At 34.3% G+C, this 20,245-nt stretch overlaps 1 protein-coding gene across 6 annotated transcripts in view; it reads right to left on the reverse strand.

The window, feature by feature from the left end:
* The window catches only part of LOC110116556 (pentatricopeptide repeat-containing protein At1g76280), a 55,775-nt gene that overhangs the window by 22,312 nt on the left and 13,218 nt on the right, over positions 1–20,245 (reverse strand). For 5 of the 6 annotated variants that reach the window (XM_020850185.2, XM_020850180.2, XM_020850177.2 and 2 more), the window contains 5 exons: positions 17,477–17,659; positions 13,099–13,854; positions 6,893–6,988; positions 6,539–6,718; positions 6,058–6,285 (listed from right to left, as the gene is read on the reverse strand). In XM_020850185.2, the coding sequence (XP_020705844.1) occupies positions 6,058–6,285; positions 6,539–6,718; positions 6,893–6,988; positions 13,099–13,854; positions 17,477–17,659 (1,443 nt within the window). The remainder of the gene's footprint in view (positions 1–6,057; positions 6,286–6,538; positions 6,719–6,892; positions 6,989–13,098; positions 13,855–17,476; positions 17,660–20,245) is intronic. The other variant, XM_020850182.2, reaches the window with a different exon arrangement.

The raw sequence follows: 20,245 nt of genomic DNA on the forward strand, positions 1-20,245 counted from the left end.
TTAAATTATAACTTCATTAATAATTAAATCAAAAATCAAATTTTCAATGGAAGGTACCAAACAATGATTGGTTCAGTCATCTTATCATGCTACGCAATCGATATTTGACAATCCTCATTATAGAAAATATTATCTCTACTATAGTAGTAACAACTGAAGTAATAAGCATATAAACAGGGGATACACACAATCCTCATTTACCTTAATAATTTATTTTCAAGAACAACAATACTATTTAAAATGAGAACTCATTATTAGTATGCATATCAATAATGTAAGTGGATACATAATATTCAAGAGCCACAAGCTTAACTATAGAAAAATTACTTGGATATAACTCCTCCAGACTAATTAGTTTCTTCTTATCATGAGCAAAGAAAGAATTACTTAATTTTAAGCACATCACACACATAAACAACTCAAAACTAGATTAAAAAAATTGATTATTTAGCTTTTGAAGTTGCATATCAACTAAAGTATAAATTAACTCAATATTATAATGATACAAATTTGTTATTTCTTCACCTTTCTGTATTGATTATTAATAAGCCTTGTATGTATCATTCATATTTGAAATATAAATAACAAAAGCATGCCCATTAATTTAATAAAACAATCCATCCATTCTACTTTATTATCATCAATCAATATTTAGATACATCAATTGTATCACGTTATTAATGCCTTAATCTTTTCTTAGTAATAATTGTGATAACTCATTTGTAATCCCAAGAGGTCAATTAGCAGATGCAATGCGAAAATAAAATCATAAGAGTCCATTATTTCAATTAGAACACCTGCTTAAACTAATTATTGATCATGTACCTCATTCTCCTTGACAATCTCAAGTACCTCGAGTACAAAAGTATATATTTTCATAAGACAATGTGAACTTGATCCAGTGTCTCCGGCTCGTTGTAGATTAATCTCTTTATTCAAACTTTTTGAACTGATTAGCTCATCAGTTTTGAAGTGCAAAAATATTTTATCATGTTGAATAACTTTGAGGGTATCTTATCTCTTATAAAAAGCCCCAATATTATTCATAATTTTAGAAATAAAATCAAATAAATGATTCATTTATTAATGAATCTTTGCTATAGCTACAAAATACAATTGGAGTTGATGGGCAAAATAGTGAATATAAAATGCTTGGAGATTATTATTAAAAATAAGTGTCTTCATACCATGAAACTCCTCTCGTATATTAGATACCCCATCATAATCTTGACAACGTATCTTATGTAAACTCAATAAATGCTTAACAAATATTGCTTTAATTGATACTTTAACTACTTCAATATTAATTGAAGAATCATGTTTAATACCAACAAATCTTTCAATGACTTGTCTTTTCTTATCAATATATCTCACAGCCACTGTCACAAGTTCTTTTGTTGACACATTACGAGCATTGTCAATGAAAATGACAAAGTAAAAATCATCAATATCATTCATGATAGAAGCTAATATTTCAAAAGTTGTTGCATAGTAGATTTTTTCTCAACTTATGGTAAAGTCAACTTCAATTTTGCACTAATATTTTTAAATCTAACTTTATTGATCTCTTCATTTTGATTAGGAAAAAAAGTTTTTATAAATAATTATTTTGGTTATCATAATCAGGTGACTCATCATGATCATGAAATATAAAACTTTAACTTTGAAAGAATCTAACAAAATCAACATATTCGATCAACATGATTGGATATTCTTTTTTTTATTCTTGTCATTATTATTTAGTCAAAAAATGGGAATACTCTGTGCTTAGGAAGTACCAAATCTTTATATTTTTGTCTTGCTTTGTTGTGGGCACCATTATGATCTCCAACACGAACTAATAATTTCTCTTTTATCTTTTATTTTTGTAATCTTTTACCAACAAATGAGTAGCCACGACCTTGACCTATAATTATCTATTGTGGCTTTGAATAAATAACAGTATATATAAAATATAAATTTTTTTTTGTACGTTGCATTCCAACCATTTAAGATAATCTTCTAACTTTGTTGTGAGCACTATTATGTTTGCCTTATTTTGTTGTGATATTATTATAATCTCTAACATGAGTTAATAGTTTTTTGCTTTATCTTTCAATTTGGAATCCTTTACTAATAAATGAATCACCACCACTTTGACATATAATTTTCTATTACTGTGGCTTAAATAGATAACAAAATAGATAAAATAGCATACTTTTGTATGTTATCTTCTAACCATTTTGAATATTATTCAACCCTTCTTAAATTAAACTTTCAAACAACAATTTTCAAATATTGTTTGAAAAATTATGATTTTTTGTCTGTTGGGACCCCTTTATCAAATACTTTTCTAACTTTATCTCTCTTATTGATATCATAACTCCAAATCGAAGGTCAAAGGGACCTTTGATGTTATAATTATCTCTCTTTAACAATAGTTATAATCTTCTAATTGACCCTAGGCTTTGACATTCAATTTAGAGTTATAGTGTTAATGAGAGAGATAGACTTAATAGTATATTTGGTAAAGGGGTCCTATCAACCAAAAAATTATAATTTTCCACAAACACTAATTTGAAAAATTGCTATAAGGTTTTTAATTTAAAATGGTTTGAAGAGTATTCAAAATTGTTTGAATATAACATAAAAAAAGATGTTGCATTTAGATGGTTAAGAACGATGAGATACATAATCAACAATCAACTGAAGCAGATGTGCTAATTGAAGAAATTGAATATTATAATTTTATTTTTGCATTCAATCTGATGATTAACTTTTTAGAGATAACAAATGAGTTATCACAATCATTACAAAAAAAAGATCAGAACATTGACAATGCGATAAAATTGGTGCAAATATCTAAATAATTATTGTATATAATAAAGTAGAATAGATTAAATGTTTTATTGGATGAACCGTTATACTTTTATAAATTTTTTTGTAATTAATATTTCAAATATGAATAATAAATACAAGTCTTAACAATTATCAGAACTAAGTGGTGAAGAAATAACAAATCTGCATCATTATTGTGTTAAGTTTTTTTATACTATAATTGATATGCAACTTCAAGAGCTAAAAAATCATTTTTTTTTAATTTAGTTCTTAATTGTTTCTATGTGGTGTGCTTAAACTCAAGTAATTCATTCTTTGTTAATAGTAAGAAGAAACTAATTTGTGGAGTTATATCCAAGTGATTTTGATTCAGAAGAGGGCAGCATACCACGGGCGGAAAGGGCAAAGGATTCGGCCCCCTTTGTAGGGATTCAGCCCCCTAGCATGCCAGGGGAGAGAAGGGCAAGGGATTCTAATTATTAACCCTAACCAAGATTTCACCGGGATTCTCTTGGCTGAATCTAAGGGAAAGGAGATCGGACAAAAAGGGTTCGATGAGTAGAGTTTTGTCCATCAAGAGCCTCCTCCTAGAGCTCCAATAAAGGGTGGATCAAGGTTTTCAAAAGAGGAAACAACGAGGAGGGAATTATGTGGTGGAGGTGGAGTGGCCGACCATTATAGGAGGCATTTTGGGCAAGGGTAGTGGGTGACCACATATGGAGTGGGTCGAGCTGAACCATGGGATTATATTATGCAAGAACATATGGAAGAAAGATGGGAGTTGCACCCTCGATACACAGGGGAAACATGGAAGGATCATGACAACCGCTACACTGAAGGAGGAAGAACCTATTAGGGTGGTAGCGATCCTAGGGTGAGAAAGTTAAGGATACCAATATTTGAATGGGAGGATGCCTATGGGTGGGTGTACTGGGTAAAAATATATTTCATGGTGAATGGGTTGAATGAGGAGAAGTTTACGACTGCAGAGCTATGACTAGAGGGGAAAGCTCTAGCTTAGTTTCAGTGGACAATAGCATAGCCACTAACTGAGCAAGTGAAGAAAGCCATGAATTTTGGGGAGGGGAGTATTGATATGATAGAGGGCAGCATGTCAAGGGCGGGAAGGGTAAGGGAGTCAACCTCCTTTGTGGGGCCCATTAAACCTGTCATTATATATGTGATAAGAGGAATTAAAGAAATGATTAATTAGGATATATTTCCTAATTAAAAGGGGCAAATTTGAAAAGGATTAATTAAGAGATATTTCCTAATTAAAAAGGGCAGATTTGGGGCTGAATTGGAGGAGATTAATTATGAGATAGTTCCTAATTAAAGAGGATAGGTTGGGGGTTCATTTGAGAGGGAATTGGGGGATGGCTATTTTGAAATTTGTTGTTTTATTGTTTGCCATAAGTAGTAGGATTTATGTTATGTTTGTATGAAAAATTTGATTTGAGAGTGATGTAGTTTTCTTTTTGTGAGAGATCCTAATAGCATCTAGGGTTTGAAAGAGAAGATCCTCCTCTTGAAAGAGGACCATTGTATCTTGCTTTGTTCGTATTTGGTTTTCTATCAATATAAATCTTTTTTTTTTTTGTTGAATCTCTTGGAGTTTGTTGTTCTTTTTGATACCAAGGTGCATCAAGTTTCAATATCTTAAACATCAGATATACACTTATATTATTGATATACGTACTATTGATAAGTTCTCATATTTAAACATTATTGCAAATTTTATAAATAAATTATTAAGATAAATGAGGATGGTGTGTATCTCCTGTTTATAGTTTATTACTTTAACATTAATTTTACCAGTTGCTCCTGCTACAATGGATAGAGCATTTTCTACGATGAGAATTATCAAACATCGATTGCATCGTATGATAGATTATGACTGGCTCAACGATTGTCTAGTATCTTACATTGAAAAAATTAGTGTTTGATTTAATTTCCAATGAAGTTATAATTTAACAATATTATTAAAATATGTAAATAAGTTGATAGGCTTGAAACATTACTCAATTCATCAATCACAATAGCATACAAGATTTTTTTTAAATCATATATTATTCATTTTATTTCTTCAAATATTAATTTAGTTGCATGTTAAGTTTATCCACCTTTAAATGAGAGACTAGTTCTTCCACTAAGGCCATGTTAAATGAATATGATGATCATGTTCAGAATGGAACATGAGAATTTTTTTGCCCCACCTCTTTTTAAAACTTGATCGGATTCAAGTGTATTTTTCAGATCAAATATGACTCTGAATACTCAATTGATAGGTACAAAGTTTAATTAGTGGTTGAAAATATTCAACACTAGCCACGAGTTCACTAACATGATACCTTCAGTTTAGTTGTCAAGCCTGCCACCATTTGGCTAGATCTCAGTATATTTGTAAATCGAGAGTGGTCTGTTCATGAACTTGATGTCAACAAAGCCTTTTTCCAAGGCCATCTCTATATGGATTTCTTCATTGCCAAACCCCCAAGTATCATTAACAAGACTACCTACATATGTTTATAAGCTTCATAAAGTCATCTATGGCTGCAAGAAAGCACCCGTGCTTGATACCATGAGCTACAATAGTTTCTAGTCTTTTCTAGCCTCACCTACTCTATGGATGATACATACACCTTTATCCTAAGGAGTAGTGATGAACTTATCTATCATATAGTTTTTGTTAATGACATCATTATCACATGTAACTCTAACACTATCATGCAATGTTTTATCAGCCTTCTTACCCAACAATTCTCTATCAAGGATCTTGGGCCACTGCATTATTTTCTGGTGTAGCTTATGGCACAAAATGTATGATGAATTTTTAACAATTTCCTTATGTAACCAGAAACTTCATGAATAATGATTTCAAAAACTAATAAACTGAACCATTCAAATAATAAACTGTGTATCTTTCATCTTTTGAGAACAAGGCAGATCCATGCAAGCGAATGCAATTAATGTACCCTAGAAGCAATGTTCAACACTGAACAATGCAAGTTTGGGTTGCCTCTTATCCTTGTAGTTGTTGCCAGTGTTGCTACGTGTCCCTTCTACCATTGGGATTGAGGATTGAAGCCTATGCGCATTGCTTTCATATTCCACTTTCACCTCATTCTAATTCAAATTGCATAATTAGCAATTAGAACGGAACTTATACATTTTCTTCGAATTCCCAAAAAAAATGCAACATGTGTTTACCATGCAAATGCATGAAGATGATGATGTTACCAGATTCTTCATTGACGTATAGCTGTGTTGAACTCCGCTTCTCCTCATGCCCATCTCTATGTGTCTTATCCTCTCTGCAGCATGCATATGTGAAGGCCAATTTCCTCTCTCATAGGGGGCATTGACATTACCAAACAAAGAGAATAAAAGCTCAAAAGTCCTGATATTTGGCCTTATATTCAAACACTTTATCTTAACTAAGATGCGAACTGCACGTTCAGGTTCATCCTGCAAGACGGCATAATGACACAATAAACCGGCAACTTCCGAGTATATCGGGAAAACATAAATATTCTAAATCAAAATAAAAAACACCATATATTGATGATAACTGCAGCAAGAATATCTGCAAGTTTCATTGTTGACTATATATATAACACATGCTAGGCAAAACAGTATAAACAACTTCCACTTAGGTTTCAGTTAATTAAATAAAAACATTTTATGCCATACACAACAAAAGACCCATTTGATGAATTACCATGATATCACATGCGACCAAAAAGGCATTGAAGGGATGGATGTACTTCTGATGGCTATCAGAGATCATTTCCAATAAACTCTCTGCCTTCTTCAACTCCAAAATCTTGCTGAGTTCAACTGACAGATTTGCAATAGTATCATTGTAAGGCTTCATGCCCCTTCTCTCCATTGAATTAATCTGCAAAACAGACAACATTACCACATGATAAAAGACTATGATAAATAGTCTAGAGGTTTGTTCAAGTTTTCCAGAAGAAAAACCAATTACAAAATGATTTCCTCATTTTTTTCATCTTAATAGTTCACTTTTTCTCTAAACAGAATTTGAAGGTAAGTAATAAAGAGAAAATACCAATTCCAAGCCATAAGCTAGCGCTCTTCCCTGAGTGGCAGCCTTAATAAGGCCATCATATGTATGAGGCGATGGTTCTACTCCAAGTGCTTGCATCTAGAAAACCATTTGAAATAATTAAATTAGTTTGATAAAAATAAATAATGATTCAATAAACAAGCCTTGATATGTAATTTCCACATTAGGAGTAGCCCCTTCTCAAGCAGATCAAGACAAAAACATAAAAGACCAAACAGAAAGTGATGTAGCTAAGACAAAGAAGCATAATTACAAGTAGATAGAAAAGGAGCTTTCATTAGTAGGAAAGATAAATTGGAAGGGGGAGATGCACTCACAATAAACTATGGGGATTCACACAACAAATTTGGAAAATTGTAAAGCCAAATGGATCAACCAAATAAGAAGAATTTCTCACTCCCACGTCCTTACAATACTCTCTGAAACCCTTCCATGTATGAATCCTTTCATAATATCAAATATAAACTTGTGTGGCCAATAAATGGAGGATGTTGATGGTGTTAGTTGTGATTGGAGAGCTCACTTAAATGAGGTGGTTGGTGAGTGTTAAGTGGTGGTCGGGAAGCATGAAAAATATTCAATGAATGCCTCGCCATTATCTGCTTCATGAATTAAACTTGACTTTAGGTTTGATATCTAGTGAAGCATCTCCAGCATCATGGTCAATCAAAGCCAAGGCATGGAAAAACTTACTCTCACACTAATTTGATGTAGTCCCTAATTGCAAATAGATAGGAATAGGGATTTCATTACTATGAAAGAAAAATGACACATACTAAGTGGGGATTGACTCATAACTTAGGGATTTACTCACTTATTATATTAGGAAATCACTCACCCATTATAATAAGGAATCTCTCACTCTCTAATCCTTAAACTCTCTCCTCCAAAACCTTCCAACATCTAATGCCTTTCATAACATCATATATGAACTCTTTAGCCAATTAAATGAGCAAGTTCAGAAGGAATGCTTAACAAAGTAACTTCAACCTCTTTAGAGTATGAAACCAAGAATTTAGTCAAGAACAATAAATAAAGAAACAGATGTGGGCAAGATCATGCTAATATTTGCCCATGATTATTTAAATCATTTTACATCAGCTGAACTTCCTAGAAATTTTTACTTTTATCATAGCTATTTTAGATAATCACTACTGATTAGTGAGCTTGTTTGAGGATCTATTTAAACAAAAATTCTTTAAAATTATTATGCCATGTAAGTACGCTTAATGAAATATTAAATAATATTTACCTTGGATGTGAAGACCATTGAATTCAATGCGTTTGGGTTAAAGAATAACCAATGGAAATGTGACTCATAGATACAATTATTTTGTTTTCATTTTTAATCTGAATTCATCTTCTATCTATTTTATTTAGCATTTAATCGTCTTTTTTATTTATAATATCTTAAAAACAAGACATCTTGACACATAAGGCCTTCCACAACATCGTTTTGCATCATATTTTATATTCGTGTTGAAAGTTCCCTCTTCCATATTTTTGCTTCAATCATGGCATTTGGATCACAAACAAAAAGGAATACAACAACAACAACATCAAGCCTTTATCCCACTACGTGGGGTCGGCTACATGAATCCTTTTTCTCCATTGTGTCATATTAAAAGTCAAATTCTCATTTAAATCTAATAAAGAAAGGTCATTCCTAATATTTTTTAACCAAGTCTTTTTAGGTCTACCCCTACCTTTCTTAACATAAGTCAAATCTAATACCTCTACTCTCCTAACCGGGTCATCGGAAGGCCGCCGTTTTATGTGACCAAACCATCTAAGGCGACTCTCTCTATTCTTATCTTCTACTGGAGCTACTCCAACCTTTTCACGTATATGCTCATTTCGTATCTTATCTCTAAGGGTAAAGCCACTCATCCACCTGAGCATCCTCATCTCTGCCACACTTAACTTAGTATTATGCTTCTCTTTTAATGGCCAACATTCGGCACCATAAAGCATTGTAGGCCTCACTACCATCTTAAAGAATTTTCCCTTAAGTTTGACGGGTACATTTCTATCACATAACAAGCCCGATGCATTCCTCCACTTCAACCATCCAACTTGAATTCTGCTGATAATATCCCCATTTATTTCACCATCATTCTGAATAATAGATCCAAGATATCTAAAACGTGTACTCTTATTAATGACTTGATCGCCCAAAGTCACAATCCCCTCACTAGGTCTATTACTACTAAAATTACACTCCATATATTCCGTTTTAGATCTACTCAAGCGAAAACCTTTAGACTCTAAGGTTGACCTCCATAATTCAAGTTTACCTTCAACACCCTCTCTAGTCTTATCAACAAGAAGAATATCATCAGCAAAAAGCATACACCAAGGTACATCCTCTTGCAAATGTCTAGTGAGAACATCCATGACTAAAGCAAAAAGATATGGGCTTAAGGCTGATCCTTGATGTAACCCAACCGAAATAGGAAAATACTTGGTCAATCCACCTTGTGTTTGAACACAAGTAATAGCTCCTGCATACATATCTTTAATGATTTGAATATAAGCATTATTAACCCCTTTCTTTTCAAGAACTCTCCATAGCACTTCTCTTGGAACTTTATCATATGCTTTTTCTAAATCAATAAATATCATATGTAGATCCTCCTTATTTTCTCTATATTTCTCCATCAAACCTCTTAATAAATGTATGGCTTCCATAGTCGACCTACCCGGCATGAATCCAAATTGATTTTGAGAAACATTAGTATCACGCCGCAACCTATGCTCCAAAACTCGCTCCCATAGTTTTAAAGTATGACACATTAACTTAATACCTCTATAATTCGCACAATCTTGTACATCACCTTTATTCTTAAAAATAGGAATTAACACACTCATTCTCCACTCATCTGGCATCTTCTTAGTCTTCAAAATAGTATTAAAAAGTTTAGTAAGCCAAGAAATCCCTTCATCTCCTAAGCATTTCCACACCTCTATTGGAATATCATCAGGTCCAACAGCTTTTCCACCCTTCATTCTATTTAAAGCCTCTCTAACTTCAGTTTTACTAATACGCCGATAAAAACAGAAATCTTTACTTTCATTTAGGGTGCTAAGGTCACTATAGTCAATCTTATTATCACAATTTTCATTAAAAAGTTTAGCAAAATATCTCATCCACCTTTGTTGAATATCATCTTCTAAGAAAAGTATTTTTTGATCTTCATCCTTAATACACTTCACTTGAACTAAATCCTTACTACTCCTATCTCTTTGTTTGGCTAACTTATACATATATCTTTCTCCCTCCTTAGTATTTAATCTATTATATAAATCGCTAAAAGCTAATGTCTTTGCATCGCATATGGCTTTCTTAGCATCCTTACGAGCAACTTTATATATTTCCCAATTATCGGAATTTTTAAAATTAAACCAATTTTTATAACAAAGCTTCTTATTTTTTATCTTTTCTTGCACATTAGGATTCCACCACCAACTATTTTTACTATTAGGAGCTTTTCCCTTTGATACTCCAAGGACATCTTTTGCAATATTCTTAAGATCACTAGCCACTTTTTCCCACATAATATTAGCATCCTCATGCACAGACAAAATCTTAAGATCTAAAATCTTACTCACAAAAATATTTTGGTTAATATTCTTTAAATGCCCCCATCTAATCCTAGAAAATTGTTTTACTTTATTTTTTATTTTATGCCCCTTTATCTTAAAGTCCAAAACTAATAATCGATGTTGGGTACATAAACTTTCACTCGGAATAACTTTACAATCTTTGCAATCTAAACGGTTTAATTTTCTAATAAGAAAATAGTCAATCTGGGTTGTACTACATCCATTTTTATAAGTGATGAGATGCTCATTCCTTTTCTTAAATAAGGTATTAGCAATTGAAAAATCATAAGCTAAACAAAAATCCAATATGGTCTTGCCACCTTCATTCGTCGTTCCAAATCCATGGCCACCATGAATGCTTTTAAAATCATCTACCTCTCTACCAACATGTCCATTTAAATCTCCTCCAATAAAAACTCTTTCTTCAAGAGGTATATTTTGTATTAATTCTTCTAAGTCATTCCAAAAATTTAATTTAGAACTCATATCCAAACCTACTTGAGGAGCATAAGCACTTATAATATTAACAATCTTATCATCAACAACAATCTTTAAAGCTATAATTCTATCTCCAATCCTATTAATTTTTATAACATTATCCTTTAAACTCTTATCTATAATAACACCTACACCATTTCTAGTACGACTCCTACCCGAATACCAAAGTTTAAATCCTAAACTATCAATTTCCTTAGCCTTATCTCCAACGCAGTTTCGCCGCCAAATGGCACTACAGGTAAACGGTTATGACCCGGGGCCCTCTGAACCGAGTGGTTTTGCCGCCAAATGGCACCACAGATAGCGGTTATGGCCAGAGCCAATACGCTCCTTAATGGCGTTAAATCCTTGAGATATGAATCAATAGGATATGATCGATAGGGCACAAAGCCCTCTGTTAGCTAAGGTGGATTCAAATTTATCCCCTTAGACAAACATTCAACCCCGGTCTACAAGGTCTCCTTGGACGAAGCAACCCATGGCAGCCGACAAGGATCCTTCTGTCAGGTTGGGCCGACTACCTCCTCTGACTAAGTAGACCAGGGACCACGATGGCCCAGGACGACGGAACCATGGGATCTTGATCGGGTCTATCATCCATTCCCCCACCATCCGCTTTAAGTGCTAGATGGTGCAATTTCTATTTTAAATAGCAAACTCTCCAAATTCTCAAACCCAAATCTAATTTCTACCAATACCTAAACCCATTGCTGCTACTATATGCCAGATAACACGTATATTCTACGTATCTGATCGACGACTAGCCTTAATCGAAAGTTCTCTCTCGTGATCGGGAGAGGTAATTAACTATAGGGGCTTGCGCCTATAGGAAACCAGAACTCATATCATAAAGTCCTCGCAAAATGAGGGCGAAATCTCTGGGTAGTGTCTTATCTACAAACCCATCTGCCTTCCAAAATTTACCTCGGAACTTAGTTCATTAAAACTCCCTCGCCGAATAAGAAAAGCGAGTAGAGGCCGAGGCCGAATTTTCGGAGCCCACAATCTTAGAATCCAAAAGCTTTCGTTTGAGTAAATCCAAAACCGAATATATTGAGTGTAATTTTATTAATAATAGATCTAGTGGGGGGATTGTGACTTTGGGCGATCAAGTCATTAAAAAAGAGTGCATATTTTAGATGTCTCGAGTTTATTGTTCAAAGCAATAGTGAAATAGATAGGGATATTATTAATAGAATTCAAGTTAGATGGTTGAAGTGAGGGAACACATTGGGCCTATTGTGTGATAGAAAATTACCCCTCAAACTTTAGGGAAAATTATATAAGATGGTGTTGAGACCTATAATGCTTTATAGAGCAGAACGTCGATCATTAAAAGAGAAGCATAAAATTAAGTGCTGCAGAGATAAGGATGCTCATGTGGATGAGCGTCTTTACACGTAAGAGACAGAATGTGAAACGAGTATATACATGAAAAGGTTGAAGTAGCTCCAATGACAAAGAAGATTAGTGAGAGTTGACTTAGATGATTTGGTCATATAAAACGTCGACCTTTCAATGACTCGGTTAAGAGAGTAAATCTATTAAACCTGGTCTATGTTAAGAAAGGTAGAGGTAGACTTAAAAAAACTTGTTTAGAAAGTATTATAAATGACCTTTTTTTATTAGATTTAAATGAGAATTTGACTCTCAATAGAATAACATGGAAGAAAAAAATACATGTAGTTGACCCCATATAGTGGGATAAAAGCTTATTGTTGTTTTCTTGTTCTATTGTGAGTTCAACCATAGCCAACTCAAATTATCATTTAAAATTTCAAATCCCTCAGCCAATAAATCTGATTCTACCTCACCACTCACTAGCGTAAGCACAACAATAAAGGCCAATTCTCAGTTGTCATTGATAAAGTGTACTTCACCGATACACTCTTAGATATAACTTAATCCATGAATAAGCTAAAAATGATTATTAAATTACAAAAAGCAGCAGCATTAGATTTTAGCCAAAAAAAATAGATCACGTTATTGTGTGGGTGTATGGTGGGTTCGGATTGGTCAAGCTATGAGTAAAATTTTGGGGCTTGCATTGAAAACTACAGCTTAAAATTGTGTTATAATTATACCTGAAGGAACAAGAACTCAGCCTGCTCCCATGTTCTAGATAGAGCGCAGTATTGTATCACATCATTGAACGACCATCTCAAAACATTGAAAACTGGTATAAACTCTGCTTCCTTTAGTATGCTATAATCAAAATTATCATTTTGTAAGCAGTTCGTTGAATGGCCTATGACTTCTATCATTTTCTCTTTCTTAAAAGATTGATTGTCAATCCAAGCAGCAACGGAAGAAGATATTTTAGAACAAGTACCTTTTTCTTTTGGCTCGCCAAACAATTCACTTCCATGGATCCCAGAGAAAACATCATCTGTCGTATTAGGCACAAAACATTCATCTGCAATATCTCCAACCGTTAAAAGGTTGTCAACAACACTGCTACTAGAGCAACCGGCTTTACCAGATATATCAAATGCCATGAAGCCATCATCTTCTTTGACCGACTTGCCATTAAACATAGTTTCGAAAGGAAGATTTTCCTTCAACCTAAAACCCTCATCTGATAATTTGCAAGCTGGTGGTATAGGGATATCTAAATGTGATGATTGATATCTTCCAGCAGCAGATTTTCTGAGAGAGACGTGACGGCTTTGAACAAGGGAAACCATATATTGCAGTAGTTTGTAGGCCGATTCTAGATCATGCAATCTTGTGAAGGACCAAATAAATTTTCTAAGAATGATAATGCTTGGGTTGTAGTGCTTGATGCAATCCTTCCATAAACCATGAACTCCAGACAAGCTTTTTTGTAGAACATAATGCTGCAATTTTATATAAATCAGAAATTCGATTGCACAATTAATTACCATTGGGATAATTTCTTAATAAGACCAAAACAAGTTATTTTAAATCAATTTAAGACTAATATTTATGTTTATTAGAAAAAAAAAAATTCAATGACCAGTTGAACAGTCCCCTCGAATAAAGGGGGTTTTCAAAAAAAGAGACATCTCATTTAAGGTTATAAAACTGCAATATTTTCATCTAGAGTGCACGTATGGAAATTCATAAAGACATAAAAAGCACATAAAATGGATTAAGGTATAACAGTAGTTTGCCGCCAGAGCCAAACCTCTTAAAACATGAATTTTCTTAATACACACCAGCAGATGCGTGAAGGGTACCAAACACGAAAATACTTTACCTCAATTATCACATGAAGAATTTGCATATGCTCTTAAGCTTCTAAAATTTAGTCAAAGCAAAAGGGATGCTAGTAGATAGGCAAGTTCTGCCCAATATTATCAATAATATTCCTTTGCACAAGTTTATAGAACAAAAAGAACATATAGATAGAACTTGAAATCATTGGAAGAATCTTATTATTTTAATTGTTACATAATCATCATGGCTACGATAATCCTAATTATTTGGCATTAGCATTATGAAATATCACAATTCAATTAAAATTAAGATAAAATTCAGATAAGATACATATTTTAAATTTTATCCAATCTAAGCAGAGTTAGAATAGATCTTATAACTAGACTTAGGTGAAAATGCTAAGACCTAATTTGAGGGCTTCCTTGAGATGATGGAAGAAAGAAAATGACAGTCAGCATAGATGAGATTCAAGGGAGATCCACATTGGCACTCTGATGCTGAGATTTTTTCATTGAACATTTATCCATGTTTCATGATAATTTATTGACATTTGAAGTTTGATTTTATATTCTCAATCCATGACCACCTCAATTTCTAATCTGATAGTAAAATAGAAGAACAAAAAAAAAAAAAAAAAAGGAGTTCATTGAAGCCCTTGTTACAGTCATTGAGGGGAGCAACAAACAAAGGGCAATGGTATGGTCAGCAGGCTGTCTGTGGCCATTGCCCATCATACTGAGATTGGTCAAGGTCATAAGAGTCCCCAATGGCCAGTAAAAAGAGAAAGATAAGGAGAAGAGTCATGGCAGTGGTGTTCAACAAAAGCTTGTTAAAATGTAGCCTAGTCATCACTATTTAACCAATGACATCAACTATGGTCCTCAACAAAGTTGATAGGAGCTGTGGGAGCCTTAATTACAATCATTAATCCTTTATTAGAATTTTGGCTACGAGAAATAGTATTGTTATATGAATTAGGTTAATAAGTTACAAACTTGATTTCCAATATATCTGTAAATTATTCTTTAGAAAATGAATTTGAAAAGATTATATCTTTAAGTATGCTTGCTTGATTTGCATCAAATTAATACCATTAAGAATATTATAAATTTTACTTTCTTCTGGTATATCAAAGCAATCATTCTACAATATCAATTGGGACAATTAAAACTCTTTTTTTTAGACTGACTTAATTATACTTGTGCATTGGGTTAGTGAACCTATATTGTGGCAATCAAATGGACTTCTTTATACATATCATTTCTTGTGGTTGGGTAGCATTAGTGACCCATTTAGTTTGATGGGAAGTGATAGTATACTTTAATGAGTGATCATAGTATAAACAGGATCCTTTAGCTAGCAGAATATTATCCTCCTCTAGTGACATAGGTAATTCTACAATAGCATTTTCATGAGATTAGCAGTCTGATAGATGTAGTGGGTTTTGGTCAATAATAGAAGTCAACGATATATTTCTACTATAGTGAAAAAGAGAGTCGCAAGAAACACTCCATCCAGCGTTTGAGTATGCGAGTATAGACTATCAAAAAATTTGTATAACATGGACTCATGAATATTCCAATTAAGAAACCACCCCACCAAAGAGTTGGGACAACGCACAGTGAAGAATAAATCAAAAATTATGTTTCAACCTAAGGTGCGGGAGTGTGTGCGGAAATGTTTCCGTTAATTGCTGGCAGTGTATTTTAATTAGTACCCAGTTCATGTAACCAGTTTAGACAATGATTGATAAAAATTCGTGCTTTCTAGTTGCACGAAAGGCCTAAAGAGTTAAGTGAGACAGAGTATCATTTTCTTTCTTCATCTCACGCCTCATCCTGCCCTTTTTTTTCTATGTGCGACATTTAACATCTGAGAGTTGGAAGAGTTTGCAGTCTCAAACATTTTAAACCACCTAATAAACCCCCTTCCCCTTCCCAGCCTGCCAACATGTTTTCAATTTTAAGCGTGATATTTATTCCAACTCCATCTATATTTCATGCATGTTATATAGGAATGATGTTGGTTTCATGATACATTTTGTTAGAATATTATACATTCGGTGTCTACTTTGGGAAATTCCTTCAAAATTTGTACAAGAGTTGAATAAATTTTCTTGTTGAGCTAAATTTTGATTGGATAAATTTGTAATGTCGTGAAGCAATGAAAAATTGAAAACATACAAGTTCCCTCAATTGATTTCCTTTCCTATGCAAGATTTTGTAGTGTGCTTCCTGTTTCTTTATGAATTTGGGTAGGAAATAGCGTGGTCCAACAATGAATATTTAGACGTTAATTATTGCTTAGCACAATATAATTTACTACTTTCAGTTCCTGAACTTGTTTCAAAATAAAAGAGCATCAATTATTGTAACTAGAGGATCAAAATTTTCATCTAATGTACCATGACTATCAGATGTAATTTAGTAATCGATAATTGAGAATAAAATTAAATATTATAAAATACAGAGGTACAATCTTGAAAAGTTTCATTCTCAAAGATTCTTTCAATAAACAACCTAAAAATTTGTTTTTTTTTAAGTATTTTCTATCTAGAACTACTTCAGAGCATGTTGAGAATAAGGTTTAGATTAGCTCAATTTGTGGTCTTGAAAACAACTTGTGTGTAATGCAAAAGTAAGATTGCGGATACCAACCCTCCCAATACACCGCACATGCAATAAATCTCATGTATTGGTCATGCCCCTATTTTAAAAATCCTAGCGAACATGCTGACCATAACTATAAATTGCAACAAATCATTTAAAAATAATTTGTATTTCAAACAAAACTTACCAATGTTGCAAAATAACAAATGAAGCTATTTTAAATAAAAATGATAGAATATCAACTAAAGAAGGTTTAAAAAACCGATGAAAAAGAATTATATATATTTTTAAATATGATAATCTGAATAGGTAGTATCTCAAATAAAACATTCCTATTCTATCAAAAAAAGGAAAATGCATACCACACTTGAATAAAAAGGATAGAATATCAAGTAAAAAAGAATCAGAATTTTGATTAACTGAATAACATTCATAGCAGCACTGGGACAGAGTTTTTACCATAAGGAACTCTACATAAAAATAAAAAGAAAGTCACAATGGTATTTGGATCTAAATTTTATAGATGAAATAATTAGAATTAGTTTGGTAGTAAGTTAAGAAACAGAAAAACATATCATGCTGTGCATGAAGAAGTTGATATGGACAACAGGTTTCTAATGCCTGCCAAAATCAGTTCCTCATCCCATAAAATGTGTAGTTTGGTACAAACCTTGAGAAGCTCCCAATACGTTATCTCAGACCTTCCCATTAGCTGGTTGTCCATCAGTTCCAAGCAGCGACCAACATCAATTATACTTTGCTTATAAATACATTCCCTTAGAACTATATTGCATAAAGGTAGACAAGCATGGAAGTGATCACTTTCCTCTAGAGAAGTTATCCATTCAAATGCCTGAATTGAGAAGAAAAAAAAAACTAAGAACGCCATTGCAAAGAGGATGCTACCATTCATTTAAAAATATGAAGGAGCAATCATGAAAAATGAAATCCAGAAACAGCATACAAATTAAATATTCAAAAAGAGAAACTTCACTTGAATGACTATTCATCAATTGATATTTTATAGTTGAGTCTATTGAGGGTGAATTATAACAAGTGAATTTGCAGCAAATATAAATAGAAGTTCACAAAACTTCAGAAAATAGGCATGAAAAAGTTCACACGCTTCTGATATGAAACTCAAACATTAAAAACCGGAGCAAAAATAAATAAAAATTTTCAGAAAAATGTCGTGAAAACCCTCATGTAATTCTGATATGAAACGTGAGCCAAAAAAACAAATCTCACTAGATGGTACTGTAAGTATCAATGCCCATAGCTAATCCAATAGAGGCCCTCTGGATCAACAATTAGAAGTATACTCTGCAAACTTCCATCATCCTCCACCACTAGAATATGAACATATTAATCCAACGATGAAAAGCAGTCAATTTTCTGCTGACATCTACTGATGAAGATTAGTAGCAGAATCATTGTGTTCTACCTTGAACTTTCCTTCAAGGAAGAAAATTAAAGACAAAAGAAGAGAGCAACGGAGAGAAATGAAAAGAGAAAAAGAAGGTTGTTGGGCAGGGCTAAGTGAATAGAGAGAAAAAGCTAAGAAGCCGGCATGTTGATGAGGACATCGACAGATGTTTTCGACAAATCTATCGGCGTAGAAATCGTAGATCGACGAATACAATTCACAGCCTTTATTTTTTATGCATTTATGTATTATGTTATGTTTGTTTGCTAGTTCCGTTTGTACCCTTTTATTTGAGTCTATTGGAGTTGTAGCCCAAGGGGCATTTGTGTTTTTTCTTTATTTTATTTCAGGCCTATATATTGAGGCCCCATCTATTGTAATAGGGGAATGATGATAATTGAAATGAAATTCAGCTTTGTCTTGATCTCTGTGTTAGTTCTAGAGAGTGGTGGTGAAGCCTAGAAGAGGCCAACGGAGTACCCAACAGCCCACCGGCGGGTGAGCTCTTGGTTTTGTGTTTTCTCTTTTATTTTCCTTCATCTTCCTCTCCCCAATCTCTCCCGCAATAGCTGGTTGCAACCTCCCTCTTCTCCTCCCTAAACAGCCCCTACCCCAACCACCATCGGCCTCCCTTAGCTACCCAACTGCCGGCCACTACCCACTCTGCTGTCAGCCCCTTCCCCTCTACCCACCCTCCTTAATCTCTACCCAAGCTGTCGGCCCCCTCTTGCCCAAATTTGAAATTCAAATTCCTTCGTTCATTAATTACCTTCCTAAAATAAGTCTAAGTAATTAGGAAAGTTACCTAATTGGATTTCAATTAAAATTTGAAATTCAAACGCTTCACTAATGCTAAAACTTAAATTTGGAAACCTTCCCTTTTAAAATAAATCTGAGATTAAATTCAGATTTGGTTTTAAATCTTTAATTATTTCTTGGGGCCCACATACTTAACATAATACCCTCTCTCCTAGCTCTCTACATGGCCGACCCTTTCACTAGACCTCTCTCTCTCCAATTTAAATAATAGCTCCCAATTAAACTCCCCTAATCATCTCCTAATGCCGCCACCCCCTCTCCCACAATTCCTCTCTTCCACTTCAATTCTTTCCATTTGAATTTGAAATCAAATTCAAATTCTTTCCCTTCAATTTCACTTAATCTGAAATTAATTTCAAATTTCTAATAATTCTTCCTAACCCTAACTTAGAACTAGCCGCGCCATCTCCACCTCCTCCTACCCGAGACCACACCCCCGCCCCTTTCCTCTTCCTCTTGGCCGCCCCTCTCAAGTGGCGGCTCCCCCACCGCAACACCACCACGATACGCCTATGTCCTTGCATGGCTGATCCCGACATTGACCACGGATTTATTTTTGACGAGCAAGGAAGGACGGATATTCTGATATCACCGTTCTTTGACGTGTACTTTGGCAACGACGAGACTATCAACGGATACATCGACCGCATCATATACCAACTAACGTTATCTATTGAAGAGCACATCCTTCCGGACCGTTGGATAATCGTCGGTCACTCACTACCTGTTGACCTGTATACCGAAAAAACAAAAAAAATGGCGAATCCTCACCTGCTCGCCTGCGAAGCCACGATGCACGTCGCTCCCCACGTTGGCGCCATACCTCGCACGACTCGACGTCGTTTCTTCGCACGTCGAGACCGCACGACTTCGCGTCGTTAAAACGAGGGCGAATGGCTCTCATTCGCACTTTTCCTTCTCCAGCGACCGAGCTCCCCTCTCTCCAATCCCAAGCTCTCCGAAGCTCATCTGCTCTTCCCCGACATCGCCCGCTCTCTCTTCTTCCTGGACGGATCGGAAGCTGCGACAATTTGATCGGAAGCAGAACGGGAGCTCGCGGGCTGAGAAATTACCTTTCTCCCTTGGGCGCTACCTTCTCCAACTCCTCAGTGGCTGTTCGACGTAGCTCCTTCGCCGACTTTCCCTTCCACTCGGACCGAAAGTTACAGCATTTCGGTCGGGTGCAAGAACAGA

Source organism: Dendrobium catenatum, unplaced genomic scaffold (genome assembly GCF_001605985.2).
Source record: "Dendrobium catenatum unplaced genomic scaffold, ASM160598v2 original_scaffold_76227, whole genome shotgun sequence".
NCBI classification, from domain to species: domain Eukaryota; kingdom Viridiplantae; phylum Streptophyta; class Magnoliopsida; order Asparagales; family Orchidaceae; genus Dendrobium; species Dendrobium catenatum.